Genomic DNA, 23,676 nt, shown 5'->3' on the forward strand with positions numbered 1-23,676 from the left:
CATACATAAAATAAAAAATAAAAAGATTCAAAGAAATGGTTAATTGACCACAAAAATCAACATTTTGCAATGGACATCTCAGTGTACGGACTTGAACCCCATTGAAAACCTGTGGATTGAATTGAAGAGGGCAGTCCAAGTGCAGACAAACGATATCAAGGATCTGGAAAGATTCTGTACGGAGGAATGGTCTAAGATCCCTCCCAATGTGTTCTCCAACTCATAAAACCTTTTAGAAAAGGCTGTGTGATGCAGTACTGAAAACAGGAAAGCCAATCATCTTTAGCCCTATATTTGAGTTTTATTATCACTTAATACAATCTCTTTCTCTGAGCAATTGTATTAGTATAAAATACTACAATTTCCCCAGTTCTAGAGCATACAATACAGCTCAGCTCATCTTTATCAAGGGTGCCAATCATTTGGGACGAGGTTGGGGTGGGTTAAGGGAGTCTAAGCCACAAGACAATACATTTATGCTGTTCTCTCACAGAGCTCCATCGGTAACCCTTACATATAGTAGTTATTTTTTATTGTATTACTATTTTTTTTTTTTAAACTCTGCATTGTTGGTTAAGGGCTCGTAAGTTAACATTTCACTTTTAGGTGTATTCGGCGTGTGATAAATACAATTTGAACACGTAGCTACTGTAAAACACTGTGTGAGACAATTACCTACAGGTTAACCTCTAGTCAAACTGTACCGGTAAGCGTGGACAGACAGCGGTTGATAAGCAGTAGTGGAACTGGTTACAGAAGCGCTGTGGGCTGAGCAGTCGCTTGTGCTTTTAGCACGGTACAATCCTATCATCTCTTACTCATGTGGTCGCAATAGACTCACAACCCTGAGTGCAAACAGTAAACCGGTTTCCGCCGTGGAGTCAATTGTCTGTGTGCGGTGATACTGTAACATACAAGCAATGTCTCAAGTGTGAGTGTGTGTGAATGTGCATGCCTGAGTGTTGAGTGTCTGTGTTCTTGTGTCCGTCTGTATGAATGCATGCATGCGTTTGTGTATGGGTGAGTGAGTGCGTTTGTCACACTGGGCTCTGAAAAAGTGATGGAATTAGGGCCCGCCACCTGCGACATTTGAACTATGACCTCTGCCCCGAGTCAGCTGATCAGGACCCTGGAAAAAAGGCTTTCCACTGGCCCTCTGATAACCCAGATACGTGAACACAGGCAGAACCCGTTACTGCAGCACACAGCCCTCTACTGTACACCAGCCATGTTACACTGTAGGACATTTAGCACGTTTCAACTCCGTGTTTCAAACGTTCTCTTAAAATTGCACTGATGACATGCTCCCTACACATGACCCCATTATCCCCAACCACAGCAATCACCTGATCCCCCCCCTCCTATCCTTCACCACCCATCCAAAACCTCCATCTCTTCTTCTCCCACCCCCACCTCAGACCAGGACACAGGAGGCTATTGGTAAATAAACACTTGCATGACAATGGGCCCTAGCGTTGGGCTGGGCTGTGGTGGCTGCCATTGTATATTTATAGGGAGTTGAGTTCATAATTCATGGCGAAGGATTACTTTGGAGTCGATGGTCCCAGGCCTTCTATCCTCTCACGCTCTCCTCCTCATGCTTGCTTCCCCCTGCTCTCCCACTACAGTAAGCTACTGACACAGAGAGCACTAACAATACTGGACATGTGCAGGACTGCCGCTCTCTCCGCTGCCCACCCCCATTATAATAATATATTCAAGGATTAAAAGGGGGGTTTTATCTTGGAGCTCCCATGCATTATGAATGGGGAATTTCAAAATTTAATTGCCCCGAATTAAATGATTCAAGATAATGTTTCTTTTATAAATTCGTAATAGGTCCAGGGGGCAGAGAGGGGGGGGGGGGAAATACATTAAATAAAACTTCCCTCCCCAACAAAGGAAAAGAGAAAGAGAGTGGGGGAAAAAAAGGGATGCTGACCTTGTGCCCCTGGAGGAGTGAGTGTAAGGGCTGTTTGGAGAAGAGAGCAGGAGGAGGAGAGAAAGAAAGAACAGGGCTGTACACGAATAGGAGGTGAGAAATTAGAGTCACTTTAATCTGTGGCGCTTCCATGTGGACAGTTTCATGACTATTCTGTGTTGTCCATCGCAACCTTCTGTCACCATCACACGGGACCAACCTCAAACTACTGCAATGTGGTGAGCTGGACTGATCCTAGATCTGTATGTTGTACAGTGTAAGAAGTATTGTGCCAACTTGTCACTGTACTTACACTGCGTTTAAGGTAAAGGTTAGGGTAGTCTCGTAGGGACATCCTTTCAAACCTGGTCTTGTTGCCAGAATGTGAGAAGCCTTGGTTCCCCGAGACTAGAGTTGCTGTCATGTACAGTAACAATGAATCATTTCAACAGTTACACTGTACTTACAATAATCATCATATGGTCACGAGAACCCTGCAAAAGTCTAAACGTTACCACCAACTATCACTGTCAGAGGAGTTAGCTAAAGCACAGAGTACAGATCTTGGACCAGGCTTGTAAAGGTAGCCCGAGTGCTCATCTGTTTGTGCCATCATGCCAACTCCTTGTCACTCATTGGCTTGACAATGACAGCAATGGGGTTGGGCAAGAGCACAAACAGACCTGGGACCAGGCGAAGAGGCGAGCTGGTGAGGACTTTGTGGCTAGATAGAACAGGGTGCTGAGAATTGCTTGGAGAGTGTGATTGGTTAAATCAGTAGGAAGAATTCTCAGTAACTGTACACTACACTAACTGGAAACAATCTTTAGAGAAGCAGCAGGTAAAGACTGGTAGAGAATCGTACAAAATGGCAAGTAGTGGTAGTAGTCCAGTGGGAGTCAATCAAAATACAGGAACAAACCCGTCCATGATGAGAGGTCGGAGTGCGACAAAGCACAGTATGCAGCAGGAAACAAGGTGATACTTCAACAAAGGTAGAAAACGAGCCCCTTTTATAGTTGCGTTATACAGCAGAATAGACTTCGGAGCAACTCTCGTTTTGCAGTTGGTAACAGCATGAACAGATAGACAAATTAGAATTAAGTAGCGCGAGCTAACACTTTGGAGAAAGGCGAAAATAAACTGCTTGTGCATGGCCTATTAAAAATGGCCGCTCAAATCCGTCCGTCCGTCCGTCCGTCCGTCCGTCCGTCGCGCGGGAGAGACGAGTATGCAGCCGCCAATGAATTAGCTCCCTGTGCCGACATGAACCGCTGTCTGCTAACAGATGAAATGACAATAACAGCTACTGTACTGGAGTTACGGGGTTATTTAAGAGCTTAGGCATCTAACGGAGAGAGAGCTAAACTCCACATCATGTTTCGATAGCCATTTATTGGCTAACACAAAAAACTAACTAAGCTGAACATAGAGCAGATGTCAATACAGACAAAAAAAAAAAACTAAGCTGAACATAGAGCAGATGTCAATACAGACAAAAAAAACAAACTAAGCTGAACATAGAGCAGATGTCAATACAGACAAAAAAAACTAACTAAGCTGAACATAGAGCAGATGTCAATACAGACAAAAAAAAACATACGTTGAAAATTTGCGATTGGATCAGAGACCTCTTTATTAACGGGTTGTTTGTCTCGTTTCTGGTGTGGAGGGAGGAGTAACAAAAATAGTTTGCACCGTTTCAGGATGTCGAACTACAAAACCAGCATCTAAGTGAAATGAGCAGAAGTCCTTTGTGTGAACCACGTCTTGTCGTGTCTCGCTGAAGGTTCGACTTCGTCACCATTCTGAATTATGGCTCTCATAATATGGACTAGCGTTAGTCATATTCTTCATCACAACAGAAACTCATCCTTGGGTGATTCAATTTGCAACTTGAAGAGCTGAGGTACATTCATAATAAAGTTTTAAATGAAGAAAAAAAAAAAGAAGACCCAAATCACCTGATTTTAGCCATCAAATTTCACTCAATCAACACACATATTATCCTTTCCATTACATTTCAAATGGTACTTCATACTCTTGAGTAAAGAAATAAAATACTGATTGTTCCCAGAAGAAGTGCACAGGACATTTTGTGCCAGCAGTTTCCTTCAGTTGTATTTAAAAAGCTATTGAGTAAAACCAGGAAGTGCAGCGCGAGAAGAGAGAGAGGGGAAGTGATGATCTCAAACAGAGAACAAAGAGCCAGAGAAAAAGATTGTGAAATTATACTAGGTGTGTATTAAAAGGTGCAATATGCAGAAATCGCTGCGCCATTTCCTGGTTTCAAAAATTCAGTAATTTCAGTTTGTAACAAAACAAACCGCTGTGAAATATCTTATCAATAACCCCAAAAATTGTATTTGTACTAAAGCGAAAGTAAAAGACTCAAAAACTAAACTTAAGAATAGGAAACATAGAAATAGCGTACATAGAACTGATCTAACACTTCTTAAACTTACTATCAATGAAAATGACAGATCTAAAAATCCCATTGCTATGTGAATTTGGTCAGGTTTCCCAAAAAGTAACACATATTGCAGCGTTAAGATAAACTACAGTAATAAACTGACAGAGGTAAAGGGTTAGGATGAGATTTTGGCTTGCTCGAGACTAAATTAAATACAATTCAAATCTAATTTCTTTCCTTCTGTTCAACCTACAGTAGTGGAACTGAAACCAGGGTCGTCCCCTGCCATTGTTGATCCCTACCGTTCTCTCACAGCTTGTATGTGAATAAAGTCAATGTAAACCAGTAAAGCACTGTTCAAACCTCAACAACAAAAAGCCAGTTTTTCATGTAAATGACAAACTTCTAATGCTCAGACAGAAGGCCGATGGGGGAGACACTGACTGGCAGTGTGCAAGCAGTCGGGAGCGGTTGGTAGGTAGAAAGGCACTAATAACAAAGCCATGGAAGGAGGGACGAACCAACGAAATGGACAGATAGTGAAAAGTTCTACCATTTAAAAATTCAAATTCTGTTTTTTATTTTTTATTCTTAGCTCCTTTATTTCTGAGTCACTTTAGAGAGACAAAAATAAAGAAATAGAAAAGGGCTGACTGACTGGCTGACTGCTGCTCTTCTTCTGCAATAACGGTTAGCTAGATGATGATTCCATCTATTCAATGTTGACTTTGGGCTCGTCTCCAGTTCGTTCCGCACTCAGGTCCAAGTCCACTCCCAGTGAGAGAGAAGCAGTAGCCTCGTCTCCGTTCCTGGTTTGGCCTTCCTGTTCCTGGGTGGTTGCAGGGACAGCAGTGTCAGGCATGGTGGAGTTAGCATCCACATTATCCCCCTCCTGAGCAGGGCTAGTGTCCTGGGCTTGGCTAACACTTCGGCCTGCGTCTGAGGAGATCGGGCTAGCGTCTCCAACCTGCAGGACTGGGCTAGCGTCCGTACCATTCCCGTTGACCACCACCTTCCCACCATCCCCGTTGACTATGAGGGGGGCTAGATCCCTGGCTGCGCCCCCGTGTCCCAGCTGCTGTACCTGAGCCAACACCTGCTCCACCGCTGCCTGATCGTCTCCCTCCTCGTCCTCCTCCTCTAGTTTCCTCAGGATGATTGGCAGTTTGTCGTCGGCTTCGGCATTCTCCAGCAGGGCGATGTCGCTCTCCTCATAGCGGGGCAGCGGAGCGCCCTCCTCCTGCTGCTGCTGGAAGTGCAGGCGCTTGGCCTTGCCGCTGGCCACCACCTTCTCTAGGATCTGCTTCTCAGCCAGGCGCAGCTGGATGGCAACGCGGGAGTGGAGAGAGAGGCCGGGCTTCTCCAACGCACACTGGTCATCCTGGAGGACAGGGAGGTGGGGCGACATTGGGCAGAGGGTAAGCAAGTGAGGTAGAGGGGAAGGGAGGGGAGACAAAGTGAGTCAGCAAAGAGAGAAAATAAAACAATATGGCGGGTGAGCCATGTTGTCCTTACTGACCTGGGAGCTGGTCTTGTAGGTCTGGAGCAGCAGGGCAGCCCTGGTCTCCAGGAAAGTCCACAGTTTGATCTCATTGTCCCAGCTCACAGGGAACTCGGTGTTTCCCAGGGTGAAGATCTTATTGATGGCATGTTCTCCTACCAGGTAGTCCTTCAGCTCTTCTGTGGCGAAGAGGGGTTAAAATGGCAGCGAACCAGAATGTCAGGACCAATACGATTACGCAGAGGAAACAACATCCAGCTCAACTCATCTGGTCTTTAGAGCTAAACATATAACAATGTTTTTTTTATTTTTTATTTTAAGACGTCAATTAAGCTTGGTGACATTAATTAAAACCTTGAACATTAGAGTTAAGATAAAGGGCTGTTATTCTACAGGCCGAGTCTCCAGGTATTTAAACCGGTAGCCAACTGCTGTCTTCGCAATCTGCCTTTCGATTGGAGCAATTACATAAGGCTTGATTACCCCTGAGAGGGAGACATGAAAGGATCGGAGGTTGAGTGCCTAATGTGTTCACACGCCACACACACACCTGAGACAATAGTATATATATATATATATATATATATATATATCTGTGTGGCCTGAGGTAGAGGAGGCCTGTCTCCTACAGAAGCTGTAGTATGCTAGCCAGGCCAGGGTTCAAATACAATTTCAAATCGTTCAAATACTTTGAGCATTTGCTTTAGCCTGCCTGGAGAGCTACACGGGTAACCTCGATCAAGTCAAGTATTTGTATTATTTCAAACTGGATTTCACGTCCAGGTATCACTCTTAACCTCTCCTCGGCCGTTGCTTGCATCGTGCCTTAGCGTGCGACAGGCCTCGTGACCGTGCGGGGATCCATAGGCAAGGTCCCGAATCGATGCTAGCATTTACGCTTGCGGGTCTTACCCTCGGTCATACAGAAGACTCTGAGGAAGGCCAACAGCTGGGCAGAGATTGGAGGATCGCTGCAGTGCAGGGCAAAGATACTAGACCTGATGAGAGTGGAGAGAGAGGAAAGAAAAAGTGAAAGAGAGACTGTACAGTCACAGCAACTTCTCTATTTCCCATTACACACACACACACACACACACACACACACACAAGGCTCTGTCAGAGCTTCAATCTGCGTTTGTTGCTCAGCAGAAAGCCTTAGTTGAACTGAAATTGGTACTTAATGCAGGTAAAACCAAGTACATGTTATTTTCCAAATCACATAAAAAGCTATCTGATGATTTACGTATTTTGAAAGGTGCCCTCATTGAGGCTGTCCCCACCTAGAAATATCTGCGCGTCTGGATTGAGGAAAAGCTACGTTTCAAAAAAACATGCTGGCGAGTTAGTAAAGAAAATGTATTCAAAATTGGCTTCTTCTTTAGGAAGAGGTCTCACTTTTCGTTAAACAGCAGAAAAATAATTATTCAGTTAACATTCATTCCGGTTATTGACTATGGCGATAATCTATATCAGTGGTCGCCAACCGGTCGATCGCGAATGACTGGTCGATCTTCAAGACATTCCTAGTCGAACACCAAATATTTCTGTAGAAAAACCAACGAACGATAAAGGCGTGCGCTTCTTTTTTTTAAATCATGTTGAGTTGTTGCCGGTAGGTGCACTTGATTCGAAAGTCCTGCGCATCGGGTAAGCAAAGTGTTCCCATGAGACAAACTCCGCCTACCAGCAAATCGGTGACTAAAGAGAGTGCACCAACTGCGCTGCCCAATCGAATAGCTCAAATCACCGTGGCTACAGATCTTCCGTGACCCTGGCCACAGCCAAGTTTAATAGGCTACTAGCCTACGTAAGATTTAATAACTTTTAAAATCATGACCACAGAGAGACTGTTAATGAATACAGCAACAAGATGCTGTTTTTATGAGTGAGTTCATGTTTAAGTTTAAGTTATATATTCAGCACTGTCACTGTTCTTATTCAACACTATATTTTGTTATATGCTCGGGCTGCAGCTGCAACGAATGAGTAGCCAAGTATCGACAGCCCTGCCCTTTTATGATTATTAGCAGCTCGTCGTGACCATTTTAATATGAAGGAATATTTCACTTTCTCTGGTCATAGGAACAACATGAATTTGTGCCTGAGGCAGATGCGGTGCGACTCGACTTTCGCCATCAGGTGGAAGACGGTGTCCCCTCTCTCTGGTCAGTCTCACCGGAGGAAAGGAAGGAGAGAGCAGGTGGAAGACGGTGTCCCCACTCTGGTCAGTCTCACCGGAGGAAAGGAAGGAGAGAGCAGGTGGAAGACGGTGTCCCCTCTCTCTGATCAGTCTCACCGGAGGAAAGGAAGGAGAGAGCAGGTGGAAGACGGTATCCCCTCTCTCTGATCAGTCTCACCGGAGGAAAGGATGGAGAGAGCAGGTGGAAGACGGTGTCCCCTCTCTCTGATCAGTCTCACCGGAGGAAAGGATGGAGAGAGCGGTTGAGAAAAATCTCTTTAAACGGCCAATCCGACTCTGGCATCCTTCTAGAGCTCAGACTTCTCGACCTGAAGATCACGGACGTGGTGATTCGACCTCGTTGACCATCAGATGCAGGTACCGTCAGTCCGGTAAAATAAAATGGTTCATTATTTAAATTCATGCTACAGTGCCTCACAAGTGCTAAACCAACTGATCTATTTTGTTATCAACGCTCGAGTTTTGAAATATAATATGGTCTGATTAACAATATTGGCAGGCCAATCATATAGCCAATATGCTGTGATTATGTACTAGGCCTGCTGCCCAAACCTCATTCCCACAAACCTGTTTGAGGTTAATGTACATAGAAAATATCTGAGCAGTAGATATCAGCTTGCTTTCTGACTGCGAAAGTGACCTTGACTCAGAAAAGGTTGGTGACCACTGCTCTATGTGAAAGCAGCGGTCACTGTATTGAAGCCATTGGACGCCGTTTATCATAGCGCTTTATTACGGCCGATGTGTACAGAACAGAACTTTGCATTTTGTATGAGAATGTGGGCTGGCCCTCGTGGTCTCGTAGATCGCTGCGTTGCACTGTTTTCGGTCTATGAAGCCCTCTTGCATAAACTTCCCCCAACCTTACCTCATTGTGAACCTATAGATGTACGGGCTACCGGACCGGTGCTCAGGGAGGGCGAACTCTGCACATCTATCTCCACTGGGTTGGGTAGATCTGCTTTTCGTTTCACGTGTGGTGTGATAGACAATGTACTTTAAAATTGAAGGAGTTGGTGCCTCCAGGGCATTTCGGATGGTTATTAGGGTACCTTTCACTGAATAAAGTGTCTGTTTATTATTGGGTTTGGCTTTTTGTGTACATGTCGTTTATACTAGTGTGTTTTAAGGTGTATATAAATGTGTAGTTGAATGAGTTTATTGTATATTGCGGCGCTATACGGGGCTCATCTGGAAAAGAGACCTGGGTCTCAGCATCGACTCCCTGTCAAAATAAAAGGTTCAAATACAAAACTCACAAAGACAAAAACGTCCACAGTGATCCCCGTATGGCGCGACGCATATAAAACCCTGACCCGTAGGTTAAACTCAGTGACGGGGCTTGGCAGGTACAGTTTGTGTTAATGGAGGTTAGTGGCCCATGGCGAACTCAGATGTTTAGTATAGCCGCCACTGGTCCATGGTTAACCAAGACCCACTCACATTTAGCATCAGCTGAGTGGAGGGCAAACCCTGATCCCCCGAGGCATCTTTAACATACACTTAATCAATTACAAGTAAAATCTTTCATTACCGCGGGATATTCCTGGTGTTTTAACCGTGCCGCTTGTAACGGAGAGAGAGAGAGAGAGGGGAGAGAGAGAATATAAGAGGCAGAAAGAGAGAGAAGGGAGGGAGGGAGGTACCACTTGGGCAGGCTAGGCTGGCGGGTCGGTGTGGGCGCTGGTTCCTGTTCCGGCCCAGCAGAAAACGTTGCAGTGTTGTCTCAGAGTAGGCCTCTATACCATGTGGGGGGGTGCGTTTTTCGACCCACAGCGGGCTCTGGTCAAAAGTAATGACCGCATTAAAGGAATGTTAAACCCCTTCCTGGATGGCCTAAAGACAGGAAGCACTCCAGGAGCACGGTTGGCCAGCCCTGGAATAGTGCACCATTTGTGATGCAGCCTTCATGTCACAGTGCAGCTGTTGTTTTCAGAGTAAATTCTCCTCTCCTGTATGTAGTGTTGTGATAGCGATGGGCAGAGAGAGAAGTAATGTAATAGTAATGCTGCGAGACTAGAGCCTCGGTAATGTGTTTGCAGTGTAATAATGGTCGGCCATGTCCTGCCAATTGTCACATTGATCAATTCACTGAAATTCTGGAAAATATTGCCCTCCTGAAATTACCCGTCTCTGACATAATGGAGAGAGATAATTTGTTTTCTCTCGCGCCACCCCCTCCTTCTCCCTCCATCCCGCCGAGGGAATGCCTGTGTGCGTGCGCGAGCCTCTCTACTTACGAGGGGATGCCAGCGCGAGCCAGCACCTCCGCCTTCATGGCGTACAGCCGTTCACTCTTGGACACGCCCAGTTTGATCTTGACCCTGTCGTGGGCGTTCTCCTGGAAGAAGAAGCCGTTGTGGATCACAAACTCAGCGTTGGACCGCGTCCCATAGAATATGTAAATCTGAGGACAGACGAGAGAACAGTCACTCACCATTAAAAGGGGAAGTTCAGTATTTTACAACTTAATGTTAGATGTTTTTTCTCCCTGAAAACAGGAAAAACTGTATATATAATTTTTTTTTTTTTTAAACTGCCACTACAAACGTTAGTATTTCATTGGCTGGCAGCTGAAGTCAGCTGAACTTCCCCTTTATCATCCGATTCGAACTCAACCTCTAGAAGGTTCCTGTAGATTGGATCATTTGGATGTAAGCAATGTGGTGAACATTCCACCCACTATTCCTCTGTACCATTTTCCATCATAATCATGTTATCATTTCTGATCTAGTGGAAGCTACACATGGGCACAGAGAATCCCCACACCACTCCACTCGCGGACGGCTCCAACATATTACATCCACATTTACAGATAGCAGAAGGAGTGTGAGAGGTAAAGGAGAGCGAGAGACGGGGCAGGGGATAGAGAGGAGGAGTGATAAAGCTTAGGAGGGAATGTAGCTTAGTGGTTTGTGTGTCTGTGAGCTCAGGCAGGTTCCACGTCCAAAAAAATGGCACCCTATTCCCTATATAGTGCACAACTTTTTTTTTTATTTTTTACCAGGAACCATAGTGCTCTGGTCAAAAGTAGTACACTAGATAGGGAATAGGGTGCTATTTCAGACACATCCTCTGTGAGCTCTGGGGCACTTCGGCCGGACGGTGACATCTGCCGGAGGAATCATAGGATCAAGAGGCTCGACTCCCCATCACCCCCCCACCACACACACACACTTCGCTGTCTCTAAATCTTATCAAATAATTCCCATTCTAAAAAGAGAGAGGTGGAGATGGGGAGGAGAGGGAGCTGTAGAAGTTGGTGGAGTCCCGATTATCCACCCCTCTCCCAAAGCACAGATTTAACAACTGTGGAAACTCCCTCCAGCCAATAAGTGAGGCATGGCCCAGCTAACTCACACCCAGCCTGACCTTCTCCCGCTACCTGACATACTTAAAACAATACCTTTATTTAAACTAGGCAAGTCAGTTAAGAACAAATTCGTATTTACAATATTTACAAAACCCTCCCCTCACCCGGACGACGCTGGGCCAATTGTGCGCCACCCTATGAGACTCCCGACCACGGCCTGTTGCGATACAGCCCGGGATCGAACCAGGGCCTGTAGTGACGCCTCTAGTACTGAGATGCAGAGCCTTAAACCGCTGCGCCACTCGAGAGACATAACATCAACACTGGACACCAGTCAGTCATCCAGTCAGGAACCAACCACCTTTAAATTGATATACACATCCATGATGCAATTGGATCGTACGCTTTGTACATAACCCATAATAACTCAACATTATGTACAGGACAAATATGTAAAGTAGGTAAGCCTTGTTCAAGGCAGTACGGCCCACAGGATCCTGTCCCATCTCCTGTTTCTTGTCGCGTGAGGTACATCCCCCTGGACAGGACGCTAGTTTTGTATCGTAGCTAAAGAGTAAACGGCGCTCAGACCCACCTGGTCGTTCTCTTTGTAGTCCTGCAGAGCCACACACTCACACCGGTCATCCTCCAGGTTGTAACCAGTGGTGATCTGTGACACACACACACACAACAGGCAAATTGCAGTTCACGGATTGATTAGTGACAGTACAGATCGCCACGGACACACTGCAACATCATTTACAGATCGCCACGGACACACTGCAACATCATTTACAGATTGCCACGGGCACACTCCAACATCATTTACAGATCGCCACGGACACACTGCAACATCATTTACAGATCGCCACGGACACACTGCAACATCATTTACAGATCGCCACGGGCACACTCCAACATAATTTACAGATCGCCACGGACACACTGCAACATCATTTACAGATCGCCACGGGCACACTCCAACATCATTTACAAACTAAACATGTGTTTAGTGAGTCCACCAGATCAGGTAGTAGAGATGGCCAGGGATGTGCGTGAATTTGACCATTTTCCTGTCCTACTAAGCATTCAAAGTGTAACGAGTACTTCTGGGTGTCAGGGAAAATGTACGAAGCAAGAAGTTCTCTTTAGGCATGTAGTGAAGTACAAAATAAATCGTAAAGTACAGACACCCCCCCAAAAAAATACTCAAGTAGTACTTGAAAGTATTTTTACTTTCCACCACTGCGTTTCAGCCGTGTTAGTGTATAATAGCGTGTTTGTAGTACTCACCAGACCGTTGGTATGGTTACACATGTCCCAGAGGGGGATGAGGGCGAGGGTGACGCGGCTACCGTCCTCTGTAGGAATCTGGTTCTGACGGGTCATCACCGAGGAAACCGCCCATCTATAGGGGTCAAAGGTCACGGTCAGCCAATTATCACATCAGCAACCAGACCCACTTTCCTGGACTAACCAATCACAACAAGGGCCCTGTGATTTCCTGAATAGCTGTTGGTTAGAGCCTCAGGTGGTCGGGACATTAGTCCTAAAATCATAACCTTAACTTTAGTAACATTTGAAGTGCGCGAAACTAAGTGTTTGTCCTAGTGACCACGGTTGTGGAGGTACAGTAGGCGATTGAACAGTAACATCATCTTGATTATTAATTGAAGACCAGGGCATCCAATAGACTTTAATCTGTGATCTTGTTATAATGATGTTGAGGAATGCGGGGAGAGCAGTCATTCTAAAAACGACATTCCAAACTGGGCTAACAGCGGTTCCTCCAAAAAGCCTTTGGAGCCACGGTGACAAGATAACACACGCCGTCCCAGGTCTGCGTCACACTCAACACAAATGGGAAGATGAAAAGAGGCCGCCGATAAATGATTCCCTCAAAACGAAAGAGCGAGGAGAATAAACGCTCCGTTTAAAAAATCCTGGACGCCGGCAGTTGTTCTACATTCTCAGACTGTCTAACAGGCACGGACGGACATGCGCCGCGCGCACACAAAAAGTGGGGTGGAGGGCAAGCATTTCAAAATTAGGCCGACGCGGGCACACACACACACACACACACACACACACCAACCTGTAGTCGTCGTACGTAAAGGCGTCCTTCAAGGGCAGTTTACTGGTGGTCGGATGAGTCTGGAAATGAAAGGTTAGGAGGAGAGAAAAAGAAGGACAGACGGAAGATGGGAGAAGAGAGAGAACACAAAAAATTAAAATCATAAATCAGTGTGGAATTTGGTTATGCAGCTGATACTAACGAGAGTGTGTTAGTGGTGTGTGTAAATGTGTGTGAGGGGTGTGTTATTGAGCGCCATGCGTGTGTCTGTTAGAGGGGTGCGCACGCGCGCATGTGTTAGCGTCCACGGTGCAAGCTAGGATCAGGATGGCGTTAGCCCCCCATACATCACTGTCAACTTAATTTGTTGTGCCCAGCAGCCGTCATAAATCTGCTTCATCAATTTGGGTGACAGAGAGCCACCAGTGACACAGGAATCTACATTTAAAGCCACACACTGGACGCCTCCAAGGGCTCATTTACAACCTAGCAGGAGCTAGAGGGAGGGGGACTAGCACACTTCACGCCTAGAAAGACAGCGCGCGCGAGCAGAGAGAGAGAGCGCGAGTAGAGAGAGAGAGCGCGAGCAGAGAGAGAGAGAGAGAGAGAGCGCGAGCAGAGAGAGAGAGAGAGAGAGCGCGAGCAGAGAGAGAGAGAGAGAGAGAGAGAGAGAGAGCGAGCGCGAACAGAGAGAGAGAGCGAGCGCGAACAGAGAGAGAGAGCGAGCGCGAACAGAGAGAGAGAGCGAGCGCGAACAGAGAGAGAGAGAGAGCGCGAACAGAGAGCGAGCGCGAACAGAGAGCGAGCGCGAACAGAGAGCGAGCGCGAACAGAGAGCGAGCGCGAACAGAGAGCGAGCGCGAACAGAGAGCGAGCGCGAACAGAGAGCGCAGAGAGAGAGAGCGCAGAGAGAGAGAGAGCACAGAGAGAGAGCACAGAGAAAGAGAGCGAGCAGAGGGAGCAGAGAGAGGGAGCGCGAGCAAGCTTCGACAATGTACAGACTCAGTGAGCATTGCCTTGCTATTGAGAAAGGCCGCCGTGGGCAGACCTGGCTCAACAGAAGACAAGCTATTTGCACACTGCCCACAAAATGAGGTGGAAACTGAGCTGCACTTCCAAACCTCCTACACAAAGAATTAGAAAACAAACCCAATTTTGATAAACTCCCATATCTACTGGGTGAAATACCACAGTGTGCCATCACAGCAGCAAGATTTGTGACCTGTTGCCACAAGAAAAAGGGCAACCAGTGAAGAACAAACACCATTGTAATTCCAACCTATATTTATTTTCCCTGTTGTACTTTTAACTATTTGCACATCGTTACAACACTCTATATAGACATGACATTTCAAATGTCTATATTATTTTGGAACTTCTGTGAGTGTAATGTTAACTGTTCATTTTATTGTTTATTTCACTTCTGTTTATTATCTACTTCACTTGCTTTGGCAATGCAAACATATGTTTCCCCATGCCAATAAAGCCCCTTGAGATAAATTGAGCGAGCGAGGGGGCAGAGAGAGCGAGCGAGGGGGCAGAGAGCGAGCGAGGGGGCAGAGAGCGAGCGAGGGGGCAGAGAGCGAGCGAGGGGGCAGAGAGCGAGCGAGGGGGCAGAGAGCGTAGCACCGGGGTCTATTAACGGTGCTTCTTGAAGCTCTTTCTCCTGCCCCCAACATGCAAAGGGAGCTGCAGTAAAAATAGACTCGAGTTCAGTAGGAAACCCAGAGTAAGACATTGTAGCGAAGGCTCTCGCTCGGTTACACACACAACCACCTCGTGGTGTACGTGTGGTGGTAGGTCATTAACACAACGTGTCTGACTGATCGGCCCGTTTACCCATCGGTCTCTTCAAAGTAGTATTCCGTGGATTATAATAGGGAGTGTTGAGGGAGTTGACATACACAGGCTAGGCTGGTTAAGGTAAGAGCGGTCACATCATCTTTCTCCCACTGGGCGGATGGCTGGTGTGGCAGGGTGGGTGCGTGTAATAGAGACAGTCTGGCAGTGACACTGATTCATCCCTACAGTAAAGTGAGGAGAATCACGCTCACTGGGCCACATGACGCGCACTGTCCAACCCTAACCTACAACCCCCCCCCCCCCAGTACCTCAAATAAGCCTAAAGTTCAATAGAAGGTGCTACTTTAACTCTTAGACACTCAGACGAGGGGTTGACAGGGTGTTCCCAAATATTGAGGCACGGTGATGGGATAACACCCCAGCAGCTCCCTCTTCCTCCCCCCACCCTGGTTGTGACTGAGAGGTAGGGGTGCGGAGGAGCAGTGTTGAGCCTCGTCCTGCTCCGACATCCATTAAAAGATAAGAGTCTCGGCTGGCGGATGGATCCTAGCGGAGAGGAGGGGCGTCGTCGAGCCCAGCAGCCATACCTGATCCCAGGCTGGGGCCTGTCTGCTGCCTGACTGTGGACGTGACATGGAAGGGCAGGAGAGGAAGAGGAGAAGCACACATTGATCGGGCACTGCGCCAACCGGTGTATTTACACGTATAGCCTTTCAAAGGGGTTGGGATCCAACCTGAAGTAAATGTAGCAGATATTTGCCTTGTAGATTTTTTTGCCTTCGTCCAAGATGAAAAAGTTACCAGAATGGTAAATCCCGACCGTTGTGAATGTAAATAAAGAACATTTTTCCCGCCATGTTGCAGTGTATGACGGCGGGATGCGCCCCACACGGCGTGGGTCTCCATCGTTCTCATTTGACTCGTCAGAGAGGGAGAGAAGGTTAGACAGATGGATACCTGGAGCGCCTCAGAGAGGAAGGGAAACGACACCACCGGGACACTAAACCATTTCTCATCTCACACACACACACACGCTCCAAGGTTACTTTGCATTCGCTGCATACAGAGGTCACCTTATGAGATCCGCACACACAAAACTACAAACACACACACACACACACAGTCCCCACTGGAAGGGAGAGGCACTCTGCTATGCTTCACTTAGAAAGACATGTAGAACTGACTGACTGTGTGTGTGGATCACAAGGAAGGGGGGCTGGGATGGACTGGACAGGGAGGGAGAGAAGAGGTTTTTTTTTGTCAGTCTCCAAGCCACTCAACATGTACGGAAGGTACAATCAGGTCAATTCAATTCAAAGCCAATGCGACAAGCTAATTTTCCAGCCCGGTCATCTGCGGCCGGCCCGCTTTAGAAAAACAGAGAGAGGCTGACGTTGACAGTAGTCATTACACTGACACCAGCCCCCAACCTGAACAGAGGACAGGAGAGAGGAATGAGAGACGGGGGAGGGGGGCAGAAGAGGGATGAGTGAGGGAAGAAGGAGTAGAGGAGAGCAAAGGAGAGGGAAAGGATGAAGAGGTGCGGCAAAGATGACAAAATAATGAAAGAGTGAGCGTGGAGAGGGGGTGAAAGGAGACAGTGGAGAAGAGAGGAAATGTGGCCAGGACACACACACACACACACACACACACACCAAGCCAACCGAGAAGGAGAGTTCACAAAGTTAGGAGGAGACATCTCAACACATCACCTTACTTTCACTGTTCAACACCACGGCCATGAGGTGTCTGGGCTTCCGGCACAACTCCATCACCCCACAAAAGGAATAACATATTAGAGATGCTGCTGTTCCCCCACATGTTCTTTTACAATAATTAGAGTAATTTACATTTCTTGTTTTTTTCCCCCAGTTTTTCTGTTTCCTGATGTTTGCTTATTAAAGTCTTTGGGTTTTAGCAGCAGTATATAACACCTATATGCTATTATTATAACATGGGCGGGAAAACAACTATGCTCATGGCATCAGTATTACATTCTACTATTTTACCTTCATATCACCATATACAACCCACCACTACCACCTTGTGGTCATTGTTGGTACTGTCTTTATATAGAGGCGACTAGGGGTGTAATCTTTAGTCCAAACTGTTGCTAACGTAAAACATTTTGCAATGAAAACTAGAGTTTCTATTGGTCAGATTCAGTTAAGACCCTCCCTGTTTTGTTCCGTTTACCTCTGTTTGGTTCCTAGTGACGACACTCCTGCTGTCAAGACCACAAAACAAAACATTTGTCAAATAGCAGCCACTTTATAATTCACTATTCTCCTTAATTCAGTCAAATGCATGAAAGCAGTTGCTAAGCTACACTACTGTCTTGCTAGCACAGACTGGAATATGTTCCGGAATACATCCGATGGCATGGAGGAGTGTGTCGATGAAGTAGTCCCCATAGTGACCGTACATACATAAACCAGAAGCCATGGATTACAGGCAACATCCCCACTGAGCTAAAGAGTAGAGCTGCCTCTTTCAAGGACTGGGACACTAACCCACACGCTTAAAATAAATCCCGCTATGCACTCCGACAAACCAATCAACAGATGTGGCAGGGCTTGCAAACCATTACAGACTACAAAGGGAAACCCAGCCACGAGCTGCCCAGTGACACGAGCCTACCAGGCAAACAACACTTAAGCATGCATGAGTGCACCAGCTGTTCCGGACGACTATGTGATCATGGTCTCAATAGCCGATGCGAGTAACACCTTTAAAAAGGTGAACAACTGGCAAGTGTCTTCACTGACATTTTCAACCTGTCCCTGACAGAGTCTGTAATACCAACATGTCTCAAGCAGACCACCATAGTCCCTGTGCCCAAGGTAACCTACCTAAATGACTACCGACACCTAGTACTCACATCTCTAGCCATGAAGTGCTTTGAGAGGCCAGAAACCCTAGACCCACTCCAATTTGAAGACCGCACCAACAGATCAAAAGATGATGGAATCTCTATTGCACTCCACACTGTCCTTTCCCTCCAGGACAAAAGGAACACCTACATGAGAATGCTGTTCATTGACTACAGCTCAGGGTTCAACACCATAGTGCCCACGAAGCTCGTCACTAAGCTAAGGAACCTGGGACTAAACACCTCCCTCTGCAACTGGATCCAGGACTTTAACGGGCCGCCCCCCAGGGTGTAAGGCTAGGTAACACCACATATGCCACGCTGATCCTCAACACGGGGGCCCCTCAAGGGTGCATGCTTAGTCCCCTCCTGTACTCCCTGTTCACCCACGACTCCGTGGCCAAGCATAACTTCATGATGAGGTTTGAGTCTTCCATCAAAACAACAGTGGGTGGGCCTGATAACCGACAACGATGACACAGCCTATAGGGAGGTCAGAGACCTGGCAGCGTGGTGCCAGGACAACAACCTCTCCCTCAGTGTATCAAGACAAAGGAGCTGATCATGGACTACAGGAAAAGGAGGATCGAGCACACCCCCATTCACATCGACGGGGCTGTCATGGAGCAGTTTGAGAGCTTCAAGTTCATTGGTGTCCACATCACCAACAAACTAACATGGTCCAAACACACCAAGACAGTCGTGAAGAGGGCACGACAACACCTATTCCCCCTCGGCAGACTGAAAAGATTAGGCATGGGTCGTCAGGTCCTCAAAAAGTTCTACAGCTGCTCCATCGAGCAGTTGCCTGGTATGGCAACTACTCGGCATCCGACCGCAAGGTGCTACAGAGGGTCGTGCATATGGCCCTAGTCAGACCGTTCTCTCTGCTACCACATGGCAAGCGGTGCCGGAGAGCCATGTCTAGCTCCAAAAGGCTCCTTAACACCTTGTACCCCCAAGCCATAAGACTGCTGAACAGTTAATCAAATGGCCACCCAGACTATTTGCATAAACCCCCCCCCCCCCGTCTGCTTTATGCTGCTGCTACTCGCTGTTTATCATCTATGCATAATGACTTTACCCCTACCTACATGTACATATTACCTCAACATGTACCCCCGCACATTGACTCGCTACAGGTACCCTCTGTATATATAGCCTCGTCCTTGTTATTTTATTGTGTGACATCTTTTTTTACTTTTAGTTTATTCAGTAAATATGATCTTAACTCTTCTTTTTCTTAATGCTGCATTGTTGGTTAAGGGCTCGTAAAGTAAGCATTTCACAAAAAAAGGTCTCCACCTGCTGTATTCGGCGCATGTGACAAATACAATTCTACTTTTGATTTGAGCCACCCACCTTCAACTGAGAACTAAGAAACATTTCATCAAAAACATGTCAACACACCAGTCCAGATGAGCCAAGAGACAATGACAAACGCCAACTATTGCCATGATGAATATTTCATATTGAGGTCTCATCTCGACAGTAATGTGAAATGCGAATGTTTTTTCCTCTTCTCTAATTGAGTTATTTAAATGACAGAAACAAAAGCGCTCGAACTAAAGAAAGTGAAAATAATTTAGAGAAATTTAATTTTTTTATTGCTCCTCCAGTCCCTTTGCTAAGAAAGGGGACGACAGAACCTAAAGAGAGTCGTCTGGTCCACGAGCCCAAATGTCACCCTACACAGTGCACTACTATTGACCAGCGCCCTATGGCTCTAATGCGTTTGAGACGCAGCCCTAGTCATCATTGGTTTGATCAAAAGGGAGAGCTGGAATGAATACCTCATCATGTCAGTTAATAACTTTAAATTAGCATACTGGGAGAGAGATTTGCATCACAATATCTGCCTTGCGTTTCTTCGATTTCATAATAAAACTGTAATCACGTCGTCTCTCCGTCTTCTTCTCTGAAGCTACCTACAGCTGTCTACAGATAAACCTTTCAAACCTAACGGCTAGAGAGGAGCGGTACCGGTATTAACCCCTAAGTAGTCGACCATTCAACCATTATGAATTTTATATCTACAGTAGGAAGCCTGTATTTTATCATGCCACTCATGTGGACATTTCAGTCATAGGTTGCTTGAGAACGTTGTGAATGACACCGACTCTCCCCCCAAAATGTGAATAAAGATCATAAAAATGTGTTGTATATATTGTGGTAAATATCACATGTTACGGTACTCACCCACAAAGACAGTCTGTATCCCAAATGGCACCGTATTCTCTATAGTCACTACTTTCACCAAAAGATGTACACAATATAGTGAAGTGCAATAGTAGTGCATCCACCAATCACACAGGAGCTGTTTTCAGTTCAGACTAAGAGCTTTAGGAGAAGAAACAGCTCCTCCTGTTGGTAATGCGATGGTCATACAGGACAGGAACCGCCCATGCCTGCCCCTCTCTCTCTGTGTCATTAGCAGCTTATCAGGTCCTCTGAAATTGGGTGCAAGAGTCGATTCTGAAGCTGCTCTCCTCATTTCCCTACAGCTGGGAGCCTCTTCAAACCCAATCCCTCTCGCCGGGCACCCACTGACAGACAGGTGGACGTGCAAAGACCGAGAGATGGAAGGACAGAGAGATGTAAGGACGGGAAAGAAGAGAGAGATAGGGGCAGACAGAGAGAGACCTGACTGACTTTTAACAAGAGCCAAAACAAACCCAGCACAGAGATTTACTCTGTACCTGGCTTCAAGGTGAACTTTATACAGCTGTAGCAATAGCTCTTTCTTTAGGAGATCAATCAAGGCTTTGGATCTGCGAGTTTGACGACACTAAGAACTGGGATCTGAATTGAAGGTTCCAAAGTTCACATGAACACCGTCTGGCACAAAAATATATCACAGAAAGAGTCAGAATTGTTAGAAATAATTCTGTGGGAAAGTTAACCTGAGCATGCCCAAATTAAAGGTAGTCATCTGAAAATTAAACCATGTTTATAATTATCCTTAAGGTCTATATGGAGTTAAGGCTTTACTTGAAAAGTTTAAGTAGGAAATTGGAAGAATTTCAGCTTCAAAACAGCTTCAGTAAATCACATTTCATGGCTTTTTGAAAATAGTTCACAGAATTTGTTTCGCTACTCACAGCTGTCGTCCCCCAGTGTCCATTATGAAGAAAAAGTGTATTGCGTTGTATTTGCGTGTTCTACTTTCCTGTAGAAATAGGGGGTGACTGGGACAGGCAATTTTAACATCCATATTTTCTTGTTTTTTTTGTTTTTTTTTTGGGGGGGGGGGGGGGGGGGGGGGGGCTAAAACATGCACCTTACAGGGCTCCCGAGTGGCGCAGCAGTCTAAGATACTGAATCTCAGTGCAAGAGGTGTTAATACAGTCACTTGTTCCAGGCTGCTTCACATCCGGCCGTGATTGGGAGTCCCATAGGGCGCCGTATAATTGGCCCAGCATCGTCAGGGTTTGGCCGTCACTTGTTCTCAACTGACTTTCCTAGTTAAATAAAAGGTTAAATACAAAATAAACTAGGCCTACTATATTTATTTCTCAACTGTCCTAATATTAAACACATCGCTTATATTTACAACAGGAGTATAGCCGACCTGTATGGCATGAAAATGAACCACGTGAAAAAATTGTCCTCATTTACTATTTAAAGTGCAAAGATGACATGTATTTTTCCCCACTGCCCCTGTTTCGATACAGGTGCGTGATAATGGTCCACATACAGTGGGGAGAGCAAGTATTTGATGCCGATTTTGCAGGTTTTCCTACTTACAAAGCAAATAGAGGTCTGTAATTTGTATCATTATAGGTACACTTCAACTGTGAAAGACGGAATCTAAAACAAAAATCCAGAAAATCACATTGTATGATTTTTAAGTAATCAATTTGAATGTTATTGCATGACATAAGTATTTGATACATCAGAAAAGCAGAACTTCATATTTGGTACAGAAACCTTTGTCTGCAATTACAGAGATCATACATTTCCTGTAGTTCTTGACCAGGTTTGCACAAACTGCAGCAGGGATTTTGGCCCACTCCTCCATACAGACCTTCAGGTTTCGGGGCTGTCGCTGGGCAATACAGACTTTCAGCTCCCTCCAAATATTTTCTATTGGGTTCAGGTCTGGAGACTGCCTAGGCTACTCCAGGACCTTGAGATGCTTCTTACGGAGCCACTCCTTAGTTGCCCTGGCTTTGTGTTTTGGGTCGTTGTCATGCTGGAAGACCAAGCCACAACCCATCTTCAATGCTCTTACTGAGGGAAGGAGGTTGTTGGCCAAGATCTCGCGATACATGACCCCATCCATCCTCCTCTCAATACGGTGCAGTCGTCCTGTCCCCTTTGCAGAAAAGCATCCCCAAAGAATGATGTTTCCACCTCCATGCTTCACGGTTGGGATGGTGTTCTTGGGGTTGTACTCATCCTTCTATTTCTCCAAACACGGCGAGTGGAGTTTAGACCAAAAAGCTATATTTTTGTCTCATCAGACCACATGACCTTCTCCCATTCCTCCTCTGGATCATCCAGATGGTCATTGGCAAACTTCAGACGGGCCTGGACATGCGCTGGCTTGAGCAGGGGGACCTTGCGTGCGCTGCAAGATTTTAATCCATGACGGCATAGTGTGTTACTAATGGTTTTCTTTGAGACTGTGGTCCCAGCTCTCTTCAGGTCATTGACCAGGTCCTGTCGTGTAGTTCTGGGCTGATCCCTCACCTTCCTCATGATCATTGATGCCCCACGAGGTGAGATCTTGCATGGAGCCCCAGACCGAGGGTGATTGACCGTCATCTTGAACTTCTTCCATTTTCTAATATTTGCGGCAACTGTTGTTGCCTTCTCACCAAGCTGGTTGTCTATTGTCCTGTAGCCCATCCCAGCCTTGTGCAGGTCTATAATTTTATCCCTGATGTCCTTACACAGCTCTCTGGTCTTGGACATTGTGGAGAGGTTGGAGTCCGTTTGATTGAGTGTGTGGACAGGTGTCTTTTATACAGGTAACGAGTTCAAACAGGTGCAGTTAATACAGGTAATGAGTGGAGAACAGGAGGGCTTCTTAAAGAAAAACTAACAGGTCTGTCAGAGCCAGAATTCTTACTGGTCGGTAGGTGATCAAATATTTATGTCATGCAATAAAATGTTAATTAATTACTTAAAAATCATGTGATTTTCTGGATTTTTGTTTTAGATTCCGTCTCTCACAGTTGAAGTGTACCTATGATATAAATTACAGACCTCTACATGCTTTGTAAGTAGGGAAAACCTGAAAAATCGGCAGTGTATCAAATACTTGTTCTCCCCACTGTATTATTTATACATAAACACAAGATTAAATTTAAGAATAGTCTGATGGGTGACAATATTAACTAAAGTGGCCAAATAACTTCTTAAAATTAAGCACATGAATGCACTTTACAAGGTGTATAGAGCTTAACTGGTATACATAAGCAGCGCGTGAGTTTGGGGAAGATCATTTTCACCATAGAAATACACCCTTATCATAAAAACATTACATGCATTATTGCATTTGCGGTCAATTTTGATAATGGTGTTTTCTGCTAATGGAACATTTGAGCTTATAGCCAGCCTACTGCCATGTGT

At 45.9% G+C, this 23,676-nt stretch overlaps 1 protein-coding gene across 4 annotated transcripts in view; it reads right to left on the bottom strand.

Moving 5' to 3' along the window:
- Window positions 1–2,031: 2,031 nt before the first annotated feature.
- The window catches only part of setd3 (SET domain containing 3, actin histidine methyltransferase), a 63,946-nt gene continuing 42,301 nt past the window's right edge, over window positions 2,032–23,676 (bottom strand). For 3 of the 4 annotated variants that reach the window (XM_021573909.2, XM_021573911.2, XM_021573910.2), the window contains exons 7-13: window positions 13,444–13,502; window positions 12,642–12,756; window positions 11,944–12,018; window positions 10,276–10,442; window positions 6,748–6,833; window positions 5,854–6,014; window positions 2,032–5,715 (exon numbers count right to left, since the gene is read on the bottom strand). In XM_021573909.2, the coding sequence (XP_021429584.2) occupies window positions 5,047–5,715; window positions 5,854–6,014; window positions 6,748–6,833; window positions 10,276–10,442; window positions 11,944–12,018; window positions 12,642–12,756; window positions 13,444–13,502 (1,332 nt within the window). In that variant the 3' untranslated portion in view covers window positions 2,032–5,046. The remainder of the gene's footprint in view (window positions 5,716–5,853; window positions 6,015–6,747; window positions 6,834–10,275; window positions 10,443–11,943; window positions 12,019–12,641; window positions 12,757–13,443; window positions 13,503–23,676) is intronic. The other variant, XM_036954643.1, reaches the window with a different exon arrangement.

Source organism: Oncorhynchus mykiss, chromosome 19, assembly GCF_013265735.2.
Source record: "Oncorhynchus mykiss isolate Arlee chromosome 19, USDA_OmykA_1.1, whole genome shotgun sequence".
Classification (NCBI taxonomy): Eukaryota; Metazoa; Chordata; class Actinopteri; order Salmoniformes; family Salmonidae; genus Oncorhynchus; species Oncorhynchus mykiss.